The sequence below is a fragment of the Alexandromys fortis genome, unplaced genomic scaffold, assembly GCF_014885135.2.
Source record: "Alexandromys fortis isolate MF-2015 unplaced genomic scaffold, M_Fortis_MF-2015_v1.1 scaffold_197, whole genome shotgun sequence".
Lineage (NCBI taxonomy): Eukaryota > Metazoa > Chordata > Mammalia > Rodentia > Cricetidae > Alexandromys > Alexandromys fortis.
The window spans coordinates 2,192,626-2,215,519 of NW_026068072.1; the positions used below are offsets into that span (position 1 = coordinate 2,192,626).

The 22,894-nt window shown below is 53.8% G+C and overlaps 1 protein-coding gene across 1 annotated transcript in view; it reads left to right on the forward strand.

Moving 5' to 3' along the window:
* Positions 1-1,521: 1,521 nt before the first annotated feature.
* Myo18b (myosin XVIIIB) overlaps positions 1,522-22,894 on the forward strand; it is a 197,146-nt gene continuing 175,773 nt past the window's right edge. Inside the window, exons 1-12 of the mRNA XM_050121133.1 lie at positions 1,522-1,531; positions 1,959-1,984; positions 2,039-2,197; positions 4,487-5,689; positions 6,079-6,145; positions 6,983-7,095; positions 7,891-8,067; positions 10,620-10,818; positions 12,404-12,546; positions 13,157-13,257; positions 13,611-13,674; positions 19,526-19,670. Of these exons, the coding sequence (XP_049977090.1) occupies positions 1,522-1,531; positions 1,959-1,984; positions 2,039-2,197; positions 4,487-5,689; positions 6,079-6,145; positions 6,983-7,095; positions 7,891-8,067; positions 10,620-10,818; positions 12,404-12,546; positions 13,157-13,257; positions 13,611-13,674; positions 19,526-19,670 (2,407 nt within the window). The remainder of the gene's footprint in view (positions 1,532-1,958; positions 1,985-2,038; positions 2,198-4,486; positions 5,690-6,078; positions 6,146-6,982; positions 7,096-7,890; positions 8,068-10,619; positions 10,819-12,403; positions 12,547-13,156; positions 13,258-13,610; positions 13,675-19,525; positions 19,671-22,894) is intronic.

The window sequence follows — 22,894 nt, forward strand, 5'->3', positions numbered from 1 at the left end:
GCCTGAATCTTCCCTTTGATCCCACTGATCAGTGTCTGTTTCTGTGCCAGTATCACGCAGTTTTCATTCCTCGAGTTCTGTAATAAAATTTGAGGTTGGGGATGGGGATGCCTCCAGCAGTTCTTTTATTGTTTTGGGTTGTTTCAGCTATCCTGGGTTTTCTGTGTTCCAATATGAAGCTGAAGGTTGATTTTTCTCCCCCAATATCTGTGAAAATCATGCTGGAATTGTGATGCAGATAACCGTATTAATGTTTCTGTGAGATAGATTTCATGTGTAACACACTTGGGTCAGGATGTGGACTATTCCATGCCTTCCAGAAAGTTCCTTTGTACAGCCCTGCAGCCGAAACTCCTCTCATCTCTACTACCCTGAGCTAAGTAGACTCTTCGGGGACTCGATCACCACGCTGCTTAGGCAGGCATGGTCTCTGTGCAAGTGCTTAGGAGCCGCACACACAAGACCATGTGTGTTTCTCCCTCGACACGAAGCTATGGTGTCGAGTCGTGAGGAGGAGAATTTCACACACTGTCCAGTGTGTAGCTGGAGGCTTCACTGCTGGGCACACTCTCATGCGAGTGGACGTCTGTCATAGTAGAGCGTCCTACAATTGGTGTGGGCAGGAAGAAATGGCTGACCAGGGCAAAAGCCTCTTCCAGGTCTCTGTGGTTCAGATGGGACAGTGCTGTCCCTTCCCCGTGTGGTGCTGGCAGTGGTGGGAGCAGAGCTAAGCCAGTTCTAACCAGTCTCTCTCTTCTCTACCCTCTCTGTCAGCCGTCAGGCCTCTGTCCGCTCATCTCACGCTCTCCACAAGCCTGTGAAACTTCACTCCGTGTCGGCCTCCGGAGCACAACCTCGTCTTGTCAGCTGCAGCCCAGCCAGCGGTGTTGCCATGGCCATATCGTCACGCCTCGCCCTGTGGGAGCAGAAGGAAAGTGGTGTTCCTGGGCTGTGGTCACAGGGCCGGGACTCTACCCTGGCGACACGGGCCACCTTCCCACCTCAGGCAGAGTGACAGCCCACTGTCTCCAGGGCCTGGTGACTCCTTCCACACCTGTCACCTGCTCTGCCCTTTCTCCACGGCTTGGGGCGGGGGAGGGAGCGGAGGTGAGCTGTTGGCTGCCAGTCTAATGTTGGAAGATTTCGGTGAACTTTCTCTGGTCACCACAGAGACCTAGAAAAGGTTCTTACCCTGGTCACCTGTTTCTTCCCATTCACACCTATTGTAGGATGCGCTAAGAGCTCCCTTGTCTCTGTTCCTCCACTCCCGTCCTCCTCTCTTCCCCTCCTGTCTCCTCTCCTCCTTGCTCCTTCCTTCTTATCCTTTTTCTTCCCCTTGTATAGACAATTTTCCCCAAACCTTTCTTTTCTCTTTCTTTCTTTCTTTCTTTCTTTCTTTCTTTCTTTCTTTCTTTCTTTCTTTCTTTCCTTCCTTCCTTCCTTCCTTTCTTTTTTTCTTTTTCTTTTTTCCATAGCTGGTTAAATCCATAGACACAAATAGGAAATCCAACTGCATAGGCCATGGCTAAAGGTCTTTCCCGCCTTCTGTGGTCTTAGCACACAGGAATAATCTGTCATCTTAATCCAAGTCCCCAGGAGGCTTCTTTAAAGCAACTGGGAGGTACCACAGAAGCAAGCTAAGAGCACAGTGCACCCTGGGAGTATATCTGTGTTAGGTGGGAAAGGCATCTTCTCCTAGAGCTCTTCCAGTGCCCACCTGGGGCCAGAAGCACTAGGGCAGGGGGGCCCAATGTGTGATTCACCCCCTTGACATCCCCAAAACTGCTTTGAGAACAGGAAGGAGCCCTGTGGTTTTGATGGTTTGAGTTCCTCTCAGGAGGAGATTCTCTCCTGTGTAGACGCTGCTATTCCTGGTCCATCCATTCTCTCTCTCACGCTGTCTCAGCCTCCTGGCATCCCTCAGAGCCCTTCCACTTTCCTCTTGTGTTGTCCCCTAGGCAAGCCCCAGGCAGTGTCCCAGACTGTCTGGAGGGGGCCCTAACCATGCAGGCTCACTCCCAACTCTCTCCACACACAGATTCGAGAGGAGGATAAGAGCCCCCCTCCATCCTCCCCACCTCCCTTGTTCTCCGTCATCCCCGGGGGCTTCATCAAGCAGCTGGTTCGAGAGACAGAGAAAGAATCCAAAGAGGCTAGGCGGAGGAAAGAGGCGGCGCTCGCTTCCCCAGAAGCAGAGGTAAGTGGTGGTGGTGGTGGTGGGGGGGGGGGGAAGCACTGGGCACCTCCGTCCTGCCCTGAGTCAGTCATTCCCTCTTTTCTCCCACCTTCCTCCTGTTTCTTGTACTTGCTTTGTTGAGCTCCTATGTAAACTAAAAAACCCATCTCCGATTGCCCACCCCTGTAGGGCCTCACATTGCTGTACCCCCCGATTCCCCCATGCATGTTTTTCTGGAGACCACACTGTGCTCTTGATCACAGGTCTTATTGGGAATTTGTTAACAGCGGCAGCTGCCGCTCACTCAGCTCTATATCAGCTCTCAGGCCTTGAACTTCCTTCTGTTCCAGGCGGGTCTGGAGTTTCTACTCCTCAGTGTCAGCCTCCTGGGTAGCTGTGGTTATAGGCCTGGCTCAGTTCCCTCATGAAAGCAGAAAAGATGCTGACACAGCACTTACTGGGCTAGCCTGAAGCTGAGCATCAGCATCCTTCTGGGTCAGGTGCATGTGCTGGGGGTCCCCCGCCCCAGTGCCCTCCAGCTGCAGGTCTCCCAGCCCCTCCCAAGTCTCCTGAAACATCCATCACCCAGTAACAAAAGGGTTAATTTCAGCCAGGTCGGAGAGCCTGGCTGCTTACTCGATATGGTACCCTTCTGATTGGTGGCAGGTCCACTGCAGAACTTTCGCTGTTCTGAATGGCACCAACCAAAGCTAGCCCACGGAAGGGGCCAGTGTCGCTTCCCTAGCCCACGGAAGGGGCAGTGTCGTCGCTTCCTTAGCCCACGGAAGGGGCCAGTGTTGCTGGGCAGAATTCCAAGGCTGGACACTGGGGAGGCAGGCTTGGAGTACAGTGCATCCTGGGAGTATCTCTGTGTTAGGCAGACAGGGCTCCAGCTCCTGGTGCCTCCATAGCGCCCTCTTGTGGTGAAGAAAGTGATGGCAGTGCTGGGCTGGAAGGCTCAGGGATGACAAATTTAGGCTTTAGGCCCCCAGTCCAGAGTCAGCCCTGCTCCTTCCTGGCCTCCTCCTCGGTTCATCTATGTCACGTGCGCTTGCACCTGTCTAGTGATATAGACTTCTCTGCGACAGCGAGCTGCTCACAATCGACTCACAGCAGCTGTGGGGACAGTAGTCCGCTCCCATAGAAGAGAGTCACAGGAAAGCACAAGCAGAGGCCACAGCATGCCTTGTGGATAGGGATCCAGTTGTGACAAATGCCCCTGTCTGTCACCAAACAATGCTCACTTAGTGCTTGTGGCCCTGTTTAAAACTCAGTGCCCTAGTGGGTATGGGGGTCATACCCATTTATCAGAAGTGGAGACTGAGACCCTGAGTGGCCAAGATACTTTCCCAAGGTCACAAGACCAACAGAAAGCAGAGCCAGGCCATGCAAAGTCTGCGCTCTATAGCTGCCTGGGAGGGGGGAGCAGGACATGTGGGTGAGACACAGAGGAAGGAGAAAGGGCTCACCTGCTGGGTGTCACCATCAGCATGAGCAGGCATGAGGTGGCAGGGAAGGAAGGGGTGGACAGGCCAGGGACCAGAAGGTACCCAGCTTAGCCAGAGTGTAGGGTCAGTGGAGACAAGCTGACCCTGACAGGTCTGGAGGAACCCATTGAGGGTGTGTGGTACACTTCCTGTAGACTTGGGGTGGCCACCAATGTCCTGATGGGTTATGAAACGACAATCAGCTGATGGGTGGGGGATGGGCGGGTGGCCTGGACAGCAAATGTGAGAACCAGGAAGGCTGCAGTGATCGCTGCCTCTGCTTTCCCACTCTGAGATTCCAGAAGACCTAAACGGCATGCCTGTATTGTGTGGGAACCAGAGCTCACAGAAGGTAGGAGACAATGGGCCACAGTCACCAGGCCCATGACAAGAACATGTCTCCCTACCGACGACCTCATCAGGAGGACCGAGGGAGAAACAGGAGTAATAGCCACAGTCGCAGCAGCTCCTGAGAGCTGACTGTACTGGGCCACTGCCCGGCCTAACACCACATTGCAAGGCAGGGCTTGATGAGCCTCACGCTGTTGGTAAGAAATTGGCCCAGAGAGGAGAAGGCACTTACCCAAAGACACACAGTGGAGAGAGACAGAGGTAGAGTTGAATTTGGTTCTGTTGGACTCCCGCGTCAAACTTCCACTCCCAATTTTGCTGACCTTTAGCCTCTGTCTGGGCTGAAGCTCACTGCCAAGTACAGAGTCTACAGTGTCAGAAGGGCCTGGGCATCTTTGGGTGGGTGAACCTGGGCATAAATGGCCACCGGTGAGTCACCCAGCAGCTAAATACTTTGTGGTCTCTTTCCTAGACCCCAGAAGTTCCCACTAACCAAGCCAACAAGACCAACAATGTCCCCAAGTCTGGAAGCCAGCAGACTTCCCAGGACAGTTCATCAGCCACTAAGAAGGATGCAGACATTCCAGGCAAGGAGCCCCCAGGGGCTGATGACAAGAGCTCCACCCCTGTGACCAGCACCAGTGGAGAGAAGCCGCAGGAATTGAGTCCTGCAGGAACACCAGCCAAAAGGACACTGCCCCTCAAGAGGGGCGTGAGGAGGGGTGATGTGTTGCTGATGGTGGCCAAGCTGGACCCAGAGCTGGCCAAGCCAGAGCAGAAGACCCAACCTCGTGACACCCCCAAAGACAAGAGCCCAGCCCCAACCACAGATCCTGGAGGGACAAAGAAAGGGGCAATCACAGGGGCTCCCTGCGGCCCTCAGGCACCCGTGCCTGAGAAGAATGTGAATGGGGATGATGGAGCCACAGGCCAGGGCACAAAAGAGGGGAAGGGGAGCCGGGACCCCCAGACCAAAGGGCAAAAGGAACGTGAGTCCCAGAGCACAGAGGGGCAGGGGACCCCGTCTGCAGTCCAGGGGGTAGGCAAAAAGGGACAAATGGGAACAGTAGAGAAAGAAAGAGGGGGTCCCCCAAAGAAGACGGAAAAAGGGGATGGGTCGAAGGGCGCAGGAGCTGAAGTGAGACCTTTGGAGCCCCCAGTCCCCACAAGGAAGTGGGGCGGTTCCCTGGGCCGAAGGAGCAAATGGGACAGTTCTCAGAGCAAGAACAGAGAAAGTGAATCTCAACGTAGGGGTGAGAAGATGGGAAAAGCGGAACCCAGGGGGCAGCCGCAGGAGGCTCCAGGGAGCATGGAAAAGGCTGAGAGACCCCAGAAGAAGCCGGTGACACCAGAAAAATGCCAGGAGCAGCCTGAGGTGGCAGTGGAGACTCAGAGTCCCCAGGAAAGCTGCAAGGCCCCAGGTGGAATACCTAGAGAAGAGACCTCGGCAGAGGCTGCAAGAAAGGAGGACCAACTAGAAAGCAGGGTGCAGGTGGCCAAGGAACCTTGTGTGCACGCAGAGGAAGAAGTGGACATTGTGGAGTCTCAGGCAGAAGGGCATGTAGAATCCATTCCCAAGCCTCACTCGGAAAGGCCTTCTATACAGAAGCCTGTGGAAGAGAAGCAGGTCCTGCAGGACCCAGGCAGCGGGGGCCAGAGTGGAGAATCTGACCAGGTGATGGGCTATGGGCTGTGGAGCTTGAGGGATGGGAAGGACATGCCTTAGGGGAGCTACAGGGGAGCTACAGGGGGGGGGGGCAGAGGACTGGCCAGAGCCCAGCACATCAGGGGACCAGGAGAGCTCTTCCCTGAAAAGTGAGGCTCCTGGGCTCCAAGTGGCCCCTGCCCAGGCTAGACTTCTCCCCTGTCCACTCCCTATGCTACTTAGTGCTTGTCATGTCCCATGTCACCTACGATTCTCTGCAGTGACATGTAGTTTCTCAGGCCCTTCCGTTAGAAGGTTGCAACCTCTGGCGGCTGTGGGACGCTGCAGGTGTGGGGTCCCCACACCAAGCCTGGGCTGGTGGCCTTTGATGATTCAGGTGCTGCTCTTTCTGCTCCCAGGCCTCAGGGGACAGCTGGTACGAGGCGCAGAAAGTCTGGCTGGTGCAGAAGGAGGGATTCACACTTGGTGAGTGGGTTCAGCTGGGGTCCCTGTTCTCCACCACCAGTTCCCAGCCAGTTAGATTCACTCTCAGAGTAAGGAGGGAGATGAGGAACCCAGATGAGACTGGGATGTTCAGAGGCGTCTAAGCCTTGGGGATGAAGAAGTAGCACACAGCTTGGATTCCAAAGCACGACCAGGACCGCAGTCCAGGGCTAGCGGGCAGAGAGATGCCCTCTCCCGAGCCCAAGCTTCCTGACTGGTTGAGCCTGTAGGCTACATTCTAAGTCATTTTTGTTCCAGAGAACATGGAACTGGAGGCTACTGTTCTGACCTGACCTAGGTGTGGAGTGGATCAGTGGGCCCCACCCTCTGAGGGGCCTGCTCAGTGCTGGGCCCTGTAAGTCAGACTCAGCCTTTGTCCCTAAAGGGCTTAGGGCAATGGTTCTCATCCTTCCTAACGCTGTGACCCAGGGCAGTTCTTCATTACTGACCCCAACCATGAAAACCGTTTTCATTGCTGCTCATAGTTATAACTTTACAACTGTTATGAACTGTAATATAAATATCTGTGTTTTCTGGTGGTCTTAGGTGACCCCTGTGAAAGGGTCACTTGACCCTCCTGAAGAGGTCACAACCCACATGAGAACTGCTGGGTTAGGGGGTCACAGTTGAGGCCCTTTATGCGAACAGGGACAATTGAACTTCTCAGCCTGTCAAGTCCTGTCTCCAGCTCCTTGACCTGACTCAGAGACCCTCCCCTTCCCCTCCCCTTCTCTCTCCTCCTCTTCCCTCCCCTTCCTCTCCCCTCCTCGCCTCCTCTCCCCCTTCCTCTTTCCCTCCTGTCTCTGGCTACCCACACAGCCACAGTGCTCAAACCAGACGAGGGGACAGCTGACCTGCCGGCTGGCAGGGTACGCCTTTGTATCGACGCTGACAAGACTGTCAGAGAGGTGGACGAGGAACAGGTTCACCGAGTGAGTTGCCCTTCCCTCCCACCATGCTCTGTACCCTCCATTCCCATCCTGCCAGAAGTTTCCCTGACCCTGCCTACAGACGTCTAGAGCACTTGTGGGAAGAGCCCTATGGTGGTCATTGCTCTGCCGGTGGGATCCCATCATGGGACCACTCCCTCTAGCCTCTCTGTGAAGACAGGCTGCTCAGTCTGTTGCTGTAGTTCTGACTGACCCGAGCAACAGAATACTCTGCATTTTGTGAAGATCATTTTATGGACATGCTTCCCTTTTCATCCTGGATGCCAGGGAACTCAGTTAAATGGGAATTTGTTGTTGTTGCGTAGGTTACAATGACCTATACTTTGGGCATCAACTTTTCTCTTAGGGGGTTGTGTGTTTCTTCATAGGAGCCTTGGTAAAGGAGAGAGTTGGCCACTGACTTCCACCCATGGGTGTCACAGGGCATGTCTAGCATGTCTTTCTAAGACCTAGACAAGGAGACAACAGCAAGGGACACGTGCCCACCTGAAGCCCCTGCCTGATGAGCTCTGGGTTTTACTTGGTCTCACAGGGCAGTGAATCCAGGAAGGGGGACAAACACAAAGAAAATAGGCAGGACAAGGAGAGGGGATATCACTTCTCATCTGTGTGCTGGCCTTTGTCACACGGGTTTGAAATGACAAGACCAAGCAGTGTGTGGGTACATGCAGGCATCCAGGCGTGTGTGTGCAGGCACATACATGTCTGTGCATGCATGGTGGTGTGGATGGGGTAGGGGTCGAGGAAGCCAGGAGACACCGTATGTGATGTCTGCAGGCCAACCCGTCTGAGCTGGACCAGGCCGAGGATCTAGCTTCTCTGGTCAGCGTCAACGAGTCAAGCGTTCTGAACACGCTTCTACAACGTTACCAGGCTCAGCTGCCACACACCCGTTCGGGCCCTGATCTGATAGCCATGCAGCCCCAGACGACCACAGTGCCCCCTGCAGGGAAGGTGAGGTGGGACCATGGTGGGGGGCAGGGACAGGTGAATTACTCTTTTCCTGGACACTAGAGGGGAGGACAGAGTCCAGCACCCAGGGAAACCCTCAACTCCACTCGGGATGAGAATCTGGGACTTGACAGGTGCTGAGGACCGTGTGACCCCCTGTTCCCTAGAGGGCAAAAGTGAGCTCTGGTCCAAAGTCCAGGTGGCTGGAAACACTAGCTGGACACCCACCTGGGAAGCCTTCACTGAGCAATGCAGCTCCTCTTAGCTCCTAACATATGCTAGACTCAGAAGTCCCCCGTACCCACATCCATGTGAGACAGTAGCCCTGTCCCCCCCCCCCATATTTATTGTCCACTAAGTAGAAGGCATTTTTGGTCGCGAGTAGGCTTGAAAGCAAAGGCTCATGGCGCCACCTGGTGGGCAGGCCTGGACCACACCTGTGCCCTCTGAGCTGTTCCAGGCAGCTGTTTGCTGGTGGGTGTTGGATTCTCAGGAGCTCCAGCTCTGCTGCCCTGTTGGCTCCTAGCGAGGGAAACAGTCACAGATGGTAAAATCCACAGTGGCCAGAGTGGACTGGACACACGTGGATCAGGGTGGGACTGGAAGAAGCCAGTGGGCGAGGTGCACGCGTCACAGGTCCTGTACAGTGACAGAATCACAGGAGCCGACGGAGGATGCCCAAGACCCTGGGCTGCAGACAGATGGAGACAGGGATGGCGTGTGAGCACGTCCTTTGTGCGCTATTCCTGACTTGTGGAGATGGGCCCTGGGAAGGCCATGGTGCTCCCTAACCTTGACTCTCAACTGTCACTCAGGGCCTCAAAGTCACACTATACTCACTGGAGTCCCATGGTACAACGCCCACCCAACATCTCTCGTCTCAGACTGGATGTTATAAATTGGGCACGGGGAGAGCTGTGAGTGCCACTGCCCTGGCCTCCGTGTGGAGGGCACTAGGCTCTTTCCCTCCCCCAGTCCTCCCACCTCTCAATCTCATAGGAAGTTGTCTTGGCTCAGTCAACCTCTGGTTCCCCAGACAGCCACCAACTAGGGGATAGGTCTGCAGTGTGGCCTGGGACTAGGAACAGTTTGGGTCTGGACTGGGTGGCTTCAGGACACAGTGAGAGGCTCCTTTGGGGTTGGAACACGTTGAAGTGTCTATGGGTGTGAGCTCACATGTGAATGTGGGGTACAGCTGGGAGGGTCTGTGGAGGGGGGTTGCTGTGCATTCTGCAGGAGGCCCAAGGTGTCACATGTAGGTCTGTGTGTGCCCATGGGTGTACGATGCCCCATCTGTTCTCCAGACAGTTGGCGGGGTAGGGGAGGGTGTGGCTCGTGAACTGGAGTTCCCAGACTCTGAGGCTACGTCGAGTAGGGCATGCCTTGTCCTATGGCTTTCTGCTGGCTGCTGGTGACCAGCGGTTTAGAATAAAAGACTCAAAGCAGGGTGAGGTCACTCCACCTCTGGGGCCTCACGCAGCCTCAGCTAGAGGTCCGAGATATGCGGAGGGCTCTGGGGTATGTGCCCGGGTTTCTCCAAGTCTCAGGGAGGGGTCAAGGCTAGGCTGGACCCAGTGGTCACTGTGGGATCTTGGGGCCTTGGAATTCCATCCTTCTCTGATGATACCCAACTTGTACCCAGTTCAATCCAGCTTTCTCTGGACCACTGTGGTTGTCACAACCCTCCACAGGACAGCGCAGCATCTGGAGAGGGCTGTGGGCTCTCTGTGATCAGCCCCACCCATCATGTTCCCAGACCCCTATATCTGCTTTCTGGCCCTGTAGTCTTGCCTTTTTCCGCATCCAAAGGAGCTGGCCCCCGAGGCACTTCCTGCTGCTTGCTCCTTCTGTCTGCCGTCAAGCCTGTCTCTCTGGTGACTCACTCAGGCTGTACCTGTTTTCCTGAGTTTGAGGTGTTTTCTGGGACCTGGCACATGCTGTACCAACCCCAGGATTGCTGGAGGGCTGGGATGCTGTTGTGTTCAATGTGACCTGTGACGTAAGGGTCTCTAAGAACACGTTTTCCTTTCTTTTGGACATGTACCTGCAGCAGCGGTGTGGGCTGCCTGAGTTTCCATGGAGAGAGCTCCTGCCTGTGCTCTGCAGCGACAGCCTCACAGCGCCCCCCCCCCCCCCGCGTGGTCCGAGGGTCTTGCTTGTTCCACGTCTTCCTCGGAACCCAGCAGTGACTGGTCACGACTAGTTTCTTGGCCAGGGATATGGCTCAATCTGTTTTCATGGCAGACATCACACACACACACACACACACACACACCACACACACACACACACCACACACACACACACACACACACACACACACACACACGGCCATCCCCTGTTTCCATGCTCAGCATTGCTAATCAGTTGTGTCAGGTTTTCCAGCTACCCCACTTCAGACAAATTCTACCCAATGACTAAACTGGCAAATGCAACAAACCCCTTCTGGGTGGAGCCTTTAATGAGCTCATAGGTTTCCTGGGACCCCCGGTGAGCCAGTGGTAGATGGCACTTGCAGGCTGGCAGGAGGGCTGATGTGTGTCATCTTCTCGCAGGTACCCCGAGGCCGCCAGGATGGTCTGCCTGCCCATGTCACGTCCCTGGCCCAGCGTGCCTACTGGGCACTGCTGAGCCAGAGAAGAGACCAGAGCATTGTGGCACTGGGCCGGAGCGGGGCTGGGAAGACCACCTGCTGTGAGCAGGTGCTGGAGCACCTGGTGGGCATGGCAGGCAGCGTGGATGGCAGGGTGTCAGGTATGGGGGTTTCCAGGTGACAGGCGGATGGGAATAGGGAGGGAAGAGTTTGGGGGTCCTGGGCGGCTCATGTGGGAGTGTCCTGGGTGGCTCTTCTTTGCCATTCACTGAGCACAGATAGACGAGGGCCCTGTGTTAGCTGCTGACCCAAGAAGCTGCTGCTTTGTTGTACACCTCTGCCAGGATAACAATGCCCCTCTCTTATGACACTGGTGGCCATTGCACCCTCCACAGCTGGGACAATTAGAAGCAAAAGTTCAGCTGCCACCTATTGGGAGCCATCCTGCCAGAGAAATTGTCAGTACCTCGGGAGTGTGTGCCCTTGAGCGGCGTACTAGGCTGTGTGCTTCATACAGAGGATCCAAGAAGCAAAGATGCAAGTGTCCCGAAGGGGTGCAGTGGGCCTTAATGACCCAACTGTAATGACAAGGACAGTAGTCACAGCCATCAGTGTGGGCACCTCCAAGGACCCTGTGCCAGGTCTTCTAAGCACAAGAACTCTGTGATTTTGAACAGAACTGGGAGGTAGTTATTATTATTTGAATTTTGTAAATAAGGGCATTAAGAATCAGAGAGGTCAACTAGCTTGTCCAAGGCCACGGAACAAGCTGGCCAGAGAGCTGAGATTGGAAGCCACCTGGGGTGAGGGTTCTTACTCAGGTTTTAATGTCCCCATGGAGCCATCATAGGCATTTCTTACCTCATCATGCCCCAGGCATGAAAGATCAGTGCTTCAGCTAATCCCTCCCCACCCCCTCCACTTAGTCACACAGTTTATTTAGAAAGTACACACACGAGCTTGTGTGAGTGTGTGTGTGTGTGTGTGTGTGTGTGTGTGTGCGCGCGCACCTGTGTACTCTACAGGCAAACAGTAGCATTTTCACTTCCTCCCAGAGCGGTGTCTTCTCACCCTGGGACCATTGCCCCCAGGACCACACGGTGCTACACTCTGATGCCAGTGCCCGGGCGGCCACCACTGCAGCCTACAGGTGCTTTCCTATCACCATGGGTTGTTAGGTCAGTCAGTGTTTCAGGACTACGCCAGGGACTCACTATTACCACCTCCAGCCTCCAGTGATGGGCTACCTGAGGCATAAACAAGAACACCTTGCTGGGCAGAGCCCCCTTGGGCCTCCCTTAGGTACTCTGCCTGCTGCCCCCTCTGTGGTTGCTCTAGCACTTAGCTTCTGGGCTGGGGATGAGGGTGGGGCTGCCCCAGACTCTCTCACAGATGGTTTCTGCTGTGTCTGTGAAGGTGGGAGACAGGACAGTCTGTATCCAGGTGCCTGGTGCAGCGTGCAGGGGACTGTGGGAACTCAGAATAGCCATGCCAGGGCACTGTGGGTATTCAGAATACCCATAGGAAGGTTCCAGGTGCTTGGCACAGCATGCAGGGCATTGTGGGAACTCAGAATACCGATGTGGAGATTCCAGGACTCTCAGGCTCTCTGCTGGCCCTCAGGTGTTAATGAAGAGTTAGGAGAACCCCAGCACCACACCCTTGTCACAGAGGTTGTCTCTGTCCTACCCATGATTCTGGGACTTGAAGAGGCACAAGTGACACCTCCCCTCTGTCTCCCAACAGTGGAGAAGCTCCAGGCTGCCTTCACTGTCCTGCGGGCCTTTGGCTCTGTGTCCACTGGCCACAGCTGCAGGGCCACCCGCTTTGCCATGGTGATGAGCTTGGACTTCAGTGCCACAGGCCGCATCACTGCTGCTCAGCTCCAGGTGAGGCTCAGGGACGGACAAGGGCTCCTTAAGGTGTGGGGCCTGCACCCACTCTCCAGTCAGGACCCTGGGATGTGTCTGAATGCGTGCAGCTCCTCAGGGACAAGGGTTCCACGAGGCTCAGCACCCCGGAATGTTGAAAGCAGCTAGCATGGTGTGGCTCTGGGGTAGGGGTGTGATGCAGTACAAACAGAATCCAGGTGCTAGTGGACACGCATGTTGAAATGTAACAGATCCACACAGAAGCCTGTCGCTGTGTGCCGGACATGCGGCCTGTCCTCCTCTTCAACATTCCAGCTGAGCAGAAAATAAAACTGAGCATTAGGGAGGATGGCCACACAGCGTCTTGTGACAGCCCACCTCAGAGAGAGCTGGCTCTTCAGCATCACTGGGTGCAGGGTGGCAGGCTTCGATAAGGACGGCTCTCTTGCCTTTCATGGAAGCTGGAGGACTCTGTAGCTTGTCTGATTTGCCTGTGGGGTTCTGAACCTGGGGTGAGGTCATCCCTGTGGTGAGGCCTCAGGGAGTTTGGAGGTGGGGCACTCTGGTGGGGCCTTTGGGGACCAAGTCTTGGGGACCTGGCCTCACACTGCTCATCTTGCCCTCACAGACAATGCTTCTGGGGAGCAGGCACGTGGCCTGGCAGCCACGAGGGGAAGGCAACTTTGAAATTTTCTCTCAGCTCCTAGCTGGGTTGGATATGGATCTCAGGTGAGTACTTGGACCAGCTGGGGCAGCGGGATGAAGAGAGCCCAGTGTGAAGCTCCAGCTAGAGCTGAGAGGCTGGGTTTTGGGGTGCTGAGGACCCCAGGTGCCTGGGCTCTGCATAAGGGCTGAGGGATGTTGCTCACATTTTGAGATTGAAATCCCAGTCCCTTTCTCGGGAGCACTGTGTGAGGTCGGAGCATGGGGTAATTATGGAGAGAGGCCCTGGTACAAACAGTGATGGAGGATGGGTACACCGTGGTGTGTCCTGGGGGAGCTGGGGTGTGACCCTGCAGGGGGACCCTCCTGCTCTCTGCTTCTGGCATGGGCAGACCCTCGCTTCCAATCCTCTCTTCCAGGACAGAGCTGAACCTGCACCAGATGGCAGAGAGCAGTGCCTTTGGCATGGGCGTGTGGCCCCAGGTAAGTGATCGACCTCCCGGGTGCATGCCAGTCCCAGGGCCAGGCTGGGAGGTGATGAAAGGTCCTTTTGCTCTGGCTCTGCAGTTGGCAATGGCGGTCATGTGGGAGATGCAGGAGCTGCCTTCACAGAGTCTGGGCTGACTGAGGAAGTGAGACTTGTCTCTGAACAGAGAGGGGCGTATGGGTGAGGCCTTAAGCAAGTGGGTTCCTTCAAACCTGGATTTGACTGTATCTAAACATCGGTGTCATCTTGCATCAAACCTTCCTCTCCAGTGCTTTCTGAACCTCCTTTGCCCTCATTCAGCTGTGAGGACACTGGTTTAAGGTCAGGACTCTGGCACTGTAGTAGGAAGTCAGGCAAGGGAATAAATGTGGCCGTGAGAGAAGAACATGGAGGAGGAAGTGAGACTGTGGGCTTCAGGGGGTGATTGGAAGAGGTGCTTGACCTCAGTCAGGGCAGGTTTCATAGCCAGGGACATTGGGTTCTAAAGAAGGAGTATAAGAATGAGAATGAGTATGAATATGAGGTAGAGAGGAGTCAAACCAGATCAAGGTACAAGGACCAGTCCCTCTCTGAACACAGATGCAAAAAGTTCTCAATAATATACTTGCAAATTAAATCCAAGAGCACATTAAAAAGATCGTTCATCATTAAACATTGGCTGCATTCCAGGGGTGCCGGGATGGTTCAGTGTATGCAAGTCAATAAATACAATACGTCGTGGAAATGGAATCAGGGCGCATGTCACAAACCTTTCAAGAGATGCAGAGAGGGCTGTTGACAAAATCCAACGTCCTTCATGACAAAATTCCTGAGGAGCCTAGGGGTAGAAGTTGTCTCAGCAACACGAATGCTATGGAAGAATCCAAAGCTTCCCACGGACATGAGGAACAAGACAGGAGTACCCGAAGCTTCCCACGGACGTGAGGAACAAGACAGGAGTACCCGAAGCTTCCCACGGACGTGAGGAACAAGACAGGAGTCCCTGAAGCTTCCTACAGACGTGAAGAGCAAGCCAGGCATCCACACTGCACTCCTACTCAGCAGCAGTGGAGTCTGCGCCAGGACAGAATGATGAGAGGCCGACAATAAACAGGGAAAGAAGGGGTCACAGTATCATTAGCGGCAGATGACCTGATTCTGTGACCCTCAGGACTCCACCAGGAATCTCAGAGTTTGCAGATACCCTCAGCAGAGTGGCAGAACACAAATAACACACACAAGCGGGCAGCCCTCCTCTGTGCCAGTGACAGATGTCAGGGAAAGAAATCAAGGAGTCAATCCCATTCACAATGACCACAGAAAACATCTCGCAATAAACACAACCCAGCAATCCAAAGCCCCAGGCAGCGAGAACCTTAAGACACTGAGGGAAGAAACTGAAGAAGACTCTAGAAGATGAAAAGACTGCCCACAGGCACTGCAGGATCAGTGCTTTAAGAGGCTGTCCTACCAAGGCCACCTGCAGACTCAACATCCCCACCCAGGTTCCAACGCCATCCCTCATGGATGTAGAAAAACAGTCTTGAGACTCACAGAGAAGCAGAAGGGACCCGGGGCAGCCACAGCAACTCTGAGAAAAAGCGAGACTGTGGGAGGTGTCACCGTGCGCCGTTTCTGGTTAACCCACGGAGACAGAGCAGTGAGAGCACCACAGGACAGACGTGGACAGATGTGTTGATGAATGGGATGGAACTGAGGACCCAGACACGAGATGGTGTACCCACAACAACAATACCCCCTGAGGAAAGACAAGCGTCTTCAGCAAATGGTGCAGAATGAAGCTCTCTCCTCACCCCGCAAAAACCAACTTCAGATGAACCAGACCCCAGTCCGAGGCTCCACACTCTGGAGTTGCTAGGGGAGAACTTCTGTCACCCAGGGAACAATGCCAACTCTGACGAAGGAAGCACTGTGGGGGGAAAAAAACCTTCTGTACAACAAAGGACACAACAGGAAAAGGTGACCCACAGAACACCAGAGGCTGGCAGAGAATTATCTAGAATGTGTATCTAGGGTACACAAAGAACTCCAAAAATAATGAAGCAACAAGAAACCAAAACACCCATTGACAGAGAACTAATGAAGTGAGCAGATGCTTCTCAAATGACAAGACATAACCAGCCCCAGTCAGAATGGATGTCGCTAAGGAAACATGACAACCGCTGACAAGGATGCAGGCCAAGGGGCCCCTCATGTGCCATGAGGGAGGGTGAATGAATCCAGTCACCAGGGAAGCCGGCGGGGAGGCTCCTCAGGAAACTAAGGTCCATGTGACCCAGAGGTGCAGCTGGGTGCTGACACAAATGTCCCTGGGTCAACTTACCACAGGGATGCTGGCACCCCAACATCTACCACATTACTGCAGTAATTTCTGGAACCAGCCTGGGTGTCCACCAACACAGAGGTGGACAAAGAGAATGTGGGATTTGTAGTGGCATTGCCCGCAGCTGTGAAGGGGAAGGGAGCTCCGGCTCCTGAGGGAAATGAATGCGATGGGAGACTCGGGTTAAGTGAATTGAGATGGTTTTGGAAAGCTGAGCCGTGTGGTCCCTGCACTTGTGGTTCCTGGGTTTTCTACAGATAGATACAATCGGAGATGTGCATATGATGTGGATGGGAAAGGGGAAACAGGGGCTGCGAGGCCGGGGAGGAAGGGTCCATGGGGTGAAGCAGTATCTCTGTTGTGGCTATGGTCCTGCAGGTGGATGGCAGCCCCTGCCTGAGATTCGCTGTTCATGCCCCCATCTCCAGAGGTCAGCTGTGAGCAGTGGAAAAGCCAGAGAGGAGCAAGTCAGAGCTTTCAATTGGTCACCATTCTGTGCTGTGCTTCTATTTTATTATCCGTTGTTGTCCACCTCAGTTTCCCCCTGGTGGGTATGCAGGAGAGCAAGTGGGCCGTGTTGTCCGTAGCTCTGAGGGTCTGAAGTGTGACCCTGTGGGTGAGGCAGCCTGAGAAGGGAAGTGGCTCTTGTGATTTCTAGCCTAAGCAAGCTGCTGAACACATGGACGCAGCATACACACCACAATTGCTGTAGACATGCACGTATGCATGCACATACATACACACACCACAAACAGACATACCACAGACATGCACATATACATACCACAGACACACATACCACAGACATATACATACATACTGCATACATGCCACATGTGCTATGGACATGCACATACACTCGTACCACAGGCACACACACATGACACACACATATACCACATACATTCCACACATGCTATAAACAAGCACAGACATACGCCCTAGACATGCCACACATGATACAGACATGCACATATGGATATACATGCATCCCACATACCACACATGCCTCTAGCCCGCTAAGCCTTCCTGTAACCACTGTGCCCTGATTGAGCGCCACACGGAGATGACACTGCATGCTTGCTGTGGTGTGAATGAACCTGAAATGTTGGAGACTTTAACCCCTAAAGTCTTCGGTGTCTGGAATGGGAACTTTGGGAGGTGTTCAGGAATCAATAATGCCCTGAGGGTGGGCTCCCATGATGGTGTTGGTGGCCTGAGCCAGCCAGCTTTCTCTGTCTCACTACGTGCCAGCTCTGCCAGCTCAGAGTGCAGCCGAGGCCCCTCCAAATGCAGTGCTGTGCTTGGGATTTCCCAGACAGCCATCCCAGGAAGGCATGCATTAGCCTATCTTAGACATTTTAAAATTGCTGCAAATGAAGAGCAACCCTTTGGATCCAACTTCTTTTGATTCAGCATTGGGTTTGGAAGACACATACACACACACTCACTCACACAACACACACATACACACACGTGAATATGATTGGCTTGTCCTTTTTCCTTGCCATGTAGAACTCCTTCCCTGGGCTCGGGATTCACCACTTTCTGCTCAGCTTCATCCCTAGTACCCAGCTTGCTCAGGGTGACATATCCATTCATCTGATTTATTTCTGGTTTCACGGTTTTTACTCAAGAGCAGATCTGTCAGGGCGCTGTGCAGTTGCTTAAAGAACAATGGGCTCTCTGCCATCGTCCTGAGCCTCATCACATTTGACAGGAAGACACCTCCTTGATAACACACGTTCTCTGTTTCCAAAGCGACCCGGGCTGTGAGGACAGAGGAGTGAGGCTTTCTGGGAGTCTCCCCGCCCTCTCACGACAGCAAAGTGCTGGGTGATAGGTTCTACCTATTATTCAAAATCAGGTGCTCCTTGCTGACATCAGGAGCCAAAGCAACCCCACATCCTGTCCTCTGCGTGTCCTTTCCCTGCTACTTTGAGATCTCATGAATAACCAGGCTCTTGTTGTGGGAATCCCCCCTTCCCTGTGTGCTGTGGAGGAGCAGCTGCGGTTGCTAGGCTGAGTCCTTGGTTGCTAGGGACTTTGTGGTTCTGTGGTGGCCCAGAAATACGACGGAGCGCTGGGACATGCTTCTGCTGTTAATTGAAACACTTCCAAGGCGAATCTCTCAATGTCACCACCCGCTTTGATGTCGCTCCAATTGACCAAGGATCCTTGTGTGTCTCTCAGTTACCCGCTGTGGCTGGAGCAGAAAAGAAACAGCCCGGGCAGGACTCAGGACGCCTCTGGTCTTATGTCTGCAGTTAATTGGCTGTGCGACCTTTGGCATCTGTCGTGCCCTCTCTGGGCATGGGACTCAACAAAATTCAAGACTCGTCAGCTCTAACAGACTGCCCTGCCTCGTATCCCCCAAATTCTTTACTTGGATCAGGTGCGAATTGGCACCTCATTATGTGCTGTGGCAGGTTACCGACAAAAAGATTCCTGTTCTCGCCTCACTTTCTCTTTGCCTTCCAGGCTTCTGAATCGTGTGTCCGTGGCCAGATGGCTCACACACAGGACTACTTTTAGATTAATTTTAATATTCAGTCAAATATAATTAGGACTATAAATCTGACAGAAAGAGAAAAAAAGACACTTGACGATCAATGACCCATAGACATCTCACTGGGCCAGTCTTTGCTGCTTCAAATTCTCTGCCAACTTCTCTTCCTCCCACAGGGGGTGGAAAGCAAACACTACTCCAGCTTCTGAGGTATATCTTGGGGTTTGGTGGCAAAAGGTGGTGTTCTGAAAGGAATCTGGGTCTACTTGGCTTGCCATGGGCTCTTGATTGATTGGTGATGTCTGCTGCGGGTCCAGAAATGGAGTGGGGTCAGGTCTCAGTACTTAGTGGTCTCAGCTAGAAACTTAGGGCCTTAGAATTGTGTCTGTGGCCTTCATGACTGACCACGACTGCCTCAGGCCTTGTCTCTCTTCCATCTTTGCCTCACTCACCTCCACTAAAAACCACTTCTGGGTCCTCACTTGGCCAGCCACCTGCTGTCATTGTCACCCTCATGGGTGGGGCCCTCTAACCATTCAATCAGTCCGTTCCCCACATCTGCCTTTCACGTTCCCACCCCGGTTTCTGCTCATCCTCGGTGATCTCCCATGTGCCTGCTCGGGTCTGGGGTCCACCATGCAGTCCATTTCCCACGCCCCATTGCTTTCATGTCTCCTCACTTCTGCCTTGGGGGGCTCTGGGCACTGGGCCCGAGCTCGGCCTGGAGCTCAGGCTCCTTTATCTTGGCATCCAGACCAGCACTCAGTGCAAATCGGAGCCTCGATAAATCCTTCCAAAAAGAGTAAAACCTACCCTGCACCCCAAACTGGACACCAATGACATTTACAATCTTCCCATAAGTCTGAATGTGTCTGCCAAACCCAGCCCGGCTTAACCGTGGGTAATTTACTGCGGTCGTAAACCAACCGTACGCCCCACAGACTGACCTCAGCTCTGAGCTGTGACTTCCAGTGCCTTCACCGTGACAGCCTTTTCTTCTCTCCCCTTCCCCTAGCCTGAAGACAAGCAGAAGGCGGGGGCTGCATTTTTCCAGCTCCAGGGCGCCATGGAGCTGCTGGGCATCTCGGAAAATGAGCAGCGAGCCATTTGGCGGGTGCTGGCAGCCATCTACCACCTGGGTGCAGCAGGGGCATGCAAAGGTATGTCAGTCCCTCCTGCCAGCTGTTGTCTGATGTGGCGCCTCTCTCAGAAAGGTGGGGACAGACTCTACCTGTCACCACTCCTGTCTCAGAGTTCCCCAGTGATTTTCCCAGCCAGTGGTGTCCATGAGAACCTGTCATTTCTGCTGTCTGTCACAGCAGTCACCGGGCACATAGGCCACAGAGCACTTGAAATGTAGCCTGTATCTATGGAATTGAATTTAGAATTGTATGTAAGTGTCTGTGTACGTGTGTGAAAGTATTGTATGTGTTTGTGTGCATGTGTGTGTGTGCATGTGTAATATGTGTGTGGTATGTGTGTATATATCTGGTGTTTGTATATGTTTGTGTGCATGTATGTATGTGCATGGGCGTGTTGTGTGAATGGTGTGTGTGGTGTATGTGCATGCATGTCTGTGTGGTCTATGAGTATGTGTGTGCATGTATGTGTATGTGTGTGGGCGTGCATGTGTGTGTGTGTGCACATGTGTATGTGTGTGGTATGTGGTGTGTATGTGTGTTGTAGGACAGAGGAAGCCTTAGAACTTCTTCCTCAGGTTCTGTCTACCTTGGGTTTTCAGACAGAGTCTCTCACTGGCCTGGGGCTGCCCAGTCATGGTAGACTGGCTGTTGTGTCCCAGAGATGCCCCTGTTTCTGCATTCTAGCTCTGGGTTAGCAACAGGCCACCATGCCTGACTTGTACACACGAGTGCTGGGAATGGACTCACGCTTGTGCAGCAGGGACTTTGCACACCATATCATCTCCCTGGCCCTGGTTGTACGTAATTTTAATGACTAAGTAGCCAGTGGCTTCTGCTGTCCAGAGAAGCCTTAGGCTCTGAGTTGAGGTTGCCTGTGCCATAGACGAGTGTCCCCATCACACAGGCTGGGTTCCACCACTCATCCCCATGGTCTGTGATTGACAGCTTCCTGGTTGTGTCTCATCACCAGTGTCTCTGTGGCTTTGGCATCTTGGCCCTTTCCTCTTCAGCCCTTCCCTGCCCTCCGGATGCCCTGGTGCCACTGCCCTCGTGAGCTCTTTACAGCAGGCGTTTGCCCATTTACACACCTGTGTTTGGACTGCTGCAGTGGTTTCTTGTCTCTCTCACTGCTGCGGCACTATGACAAATGTCCACATCTTGATGACATAAAGAACAGGAGTCCAGCCTCTCCTCTGTCAGCGCTGAGTGCCAGGTATCTGGAGCACCTCCCTCTCCAGTCTTTGTCTCTGGCCTTTTTCCTTTAGCATTGTTATCTTACCCTGTTTCTGCCATCACCTGCACTTCCTTCTGGGTTCTCATCTCCTTTTCTGTAACTTCTAAGAACACCGGTCTTTGGGTGTCCATGGTTGGTCTTGTCTTGAGTGCAGCCAAAGTAGAGGGGGCCATGCCCAAGAGTTAGAAAGAAGGAAGAGACTAGAGCTGCTCATGTGACCAACTCTCAGCTCTGATAGGCTAGGAGTCCTTGACTGGCAGCTCCAGGCTGCACACAGTGGGCGGGGCTGTCTGGAGGAGGCTTCCTGCCTTCTAGGACAGGTTCAGCAGAAAGAGGAGGTGGTGGGTGAGGGGGAAGAGGGTGAGGAGGAAAAGGAGGAGAAGGCAGAGGACCAGTCCAGCAGACAGCTGGTCCTGCCTTCCCGTGTCGACTGGGTCTGCTCTTTGCCTCCAACTGGGCTAGACTGCAGTCACCTGCTATGGTAAAGAGGGGCTCTACTCGACTCCCTCTCCTCTTGGGCTAGTGGGCATCCCCTCGGATGTACAGTCAGATGCTCCCTCGTGTGGACATGCTCAAGATGATAAGAGAGAAATCCATGTCTATAAATACTTTATTAACTCATGGTTATGGCAGTAATTTCCTCCACCCCCCCACCCTCTACATTATTTTACGGAGAGCTCGTGTCAGTCTGCCCGGAAGCCCTGCCCCGTGATTTACTGTATTTTTCTGCTTTGGGAGATTTCATAATGGGTTGTTCTAGAATCAGCTATTAAAAATCCACAGTCGTGTGTAAACGCCTCTGCCTTGTGTCACAACAGATCGCTCTGAAATATATTAGGCTCATTTTCATTAATCAGAGACCCTGCCTGAGCCTCCTCAGCCTGCTTTGGAAGCCCTGAAACCAGCGTGCTTTGGGGAGGAAGGTGTGGGGTCTCGTGCCTGGATGGGGGCTTTACGAGGTGACAGTGTGGTGACAAATGCACCAATGTTCTGAGAAGCCTCGAGAACACTAGCATACGTGGTCTGACTGCAACGGGGAGGCTGCTGGGGAGGGCTGCCTCAGTTTCCTTGCTGAGACTGTGAGGAGGCTCGGATGGGCACCTGAACTTGGATCCCTGGCACCTACATAAGCTAGGCACGGTGGCTGTCATTTGTATCCCGGATGGGCTTGCTTACCAGACAGTCTAGCTTGCACACTGGTTTCTAGGATCAGTGAGGGGCTCTGTCTCGAAGAACAAGATGGAGAGAGACAGGGAGAATGTCTGATGCTGACGTCTGCCCTCCGTATGCACAGCACACAGGTGCACAGGCACACAAACATGTACACGTGACAGTAGACTGAGTGCACATCGTGGTTACACCAGGAGCGACAGAACATTAATAAAAGTGGGGCCCGTACACACCCACTCCTGTCTGCCTATGTTCTCTATGTGAGGAAATGGGAGCCTCTCATCAGGTGCCACACGGCAGCTGCACCCTTGGGTTCCTGTCATTCCTGAGATAAATGATCACAGGCTGTGTGAAATCTCTGCAGCTTAGGGACAACACGGGGAGTGGGGTGGCAAAGATTGTCTCAGTGGCATTTCACAGGTACAGCCAAGCCCTGCAGGTCGTGTGGATCTCCTGTGACCCATGACCCAGCCGCAACCTGGGTAGGTCCTCGCCTTCTCTCCAACCTCCCTTGGTGGCCACCAGACTGGGCCTCAGGCCACCTGCTCCTCCCCACAGGCTGTCCCACCACAGCGACGCAGTTAGGGAGGGCACAGATGCCGTGTGCCACAAACGTCTGCAGAGCTGGGACTCTCTTGTCTTTGTGAGCTCTTTGGTCTCCATTCTGTCCTGTGGCACTGACGCTAGGTATGCTCCATGGGTGCAGCTGTGAAATGTCTCCCATGAGTGACCATGCATGGTGTCACTCCACTTAAAGGTGCTGGCGAATGACAGGCTCAGATTCCCTCTGCAGATTCGTCTGTGTAAGACAGTGGTCAGGGCACAGGCCCTGAGACCC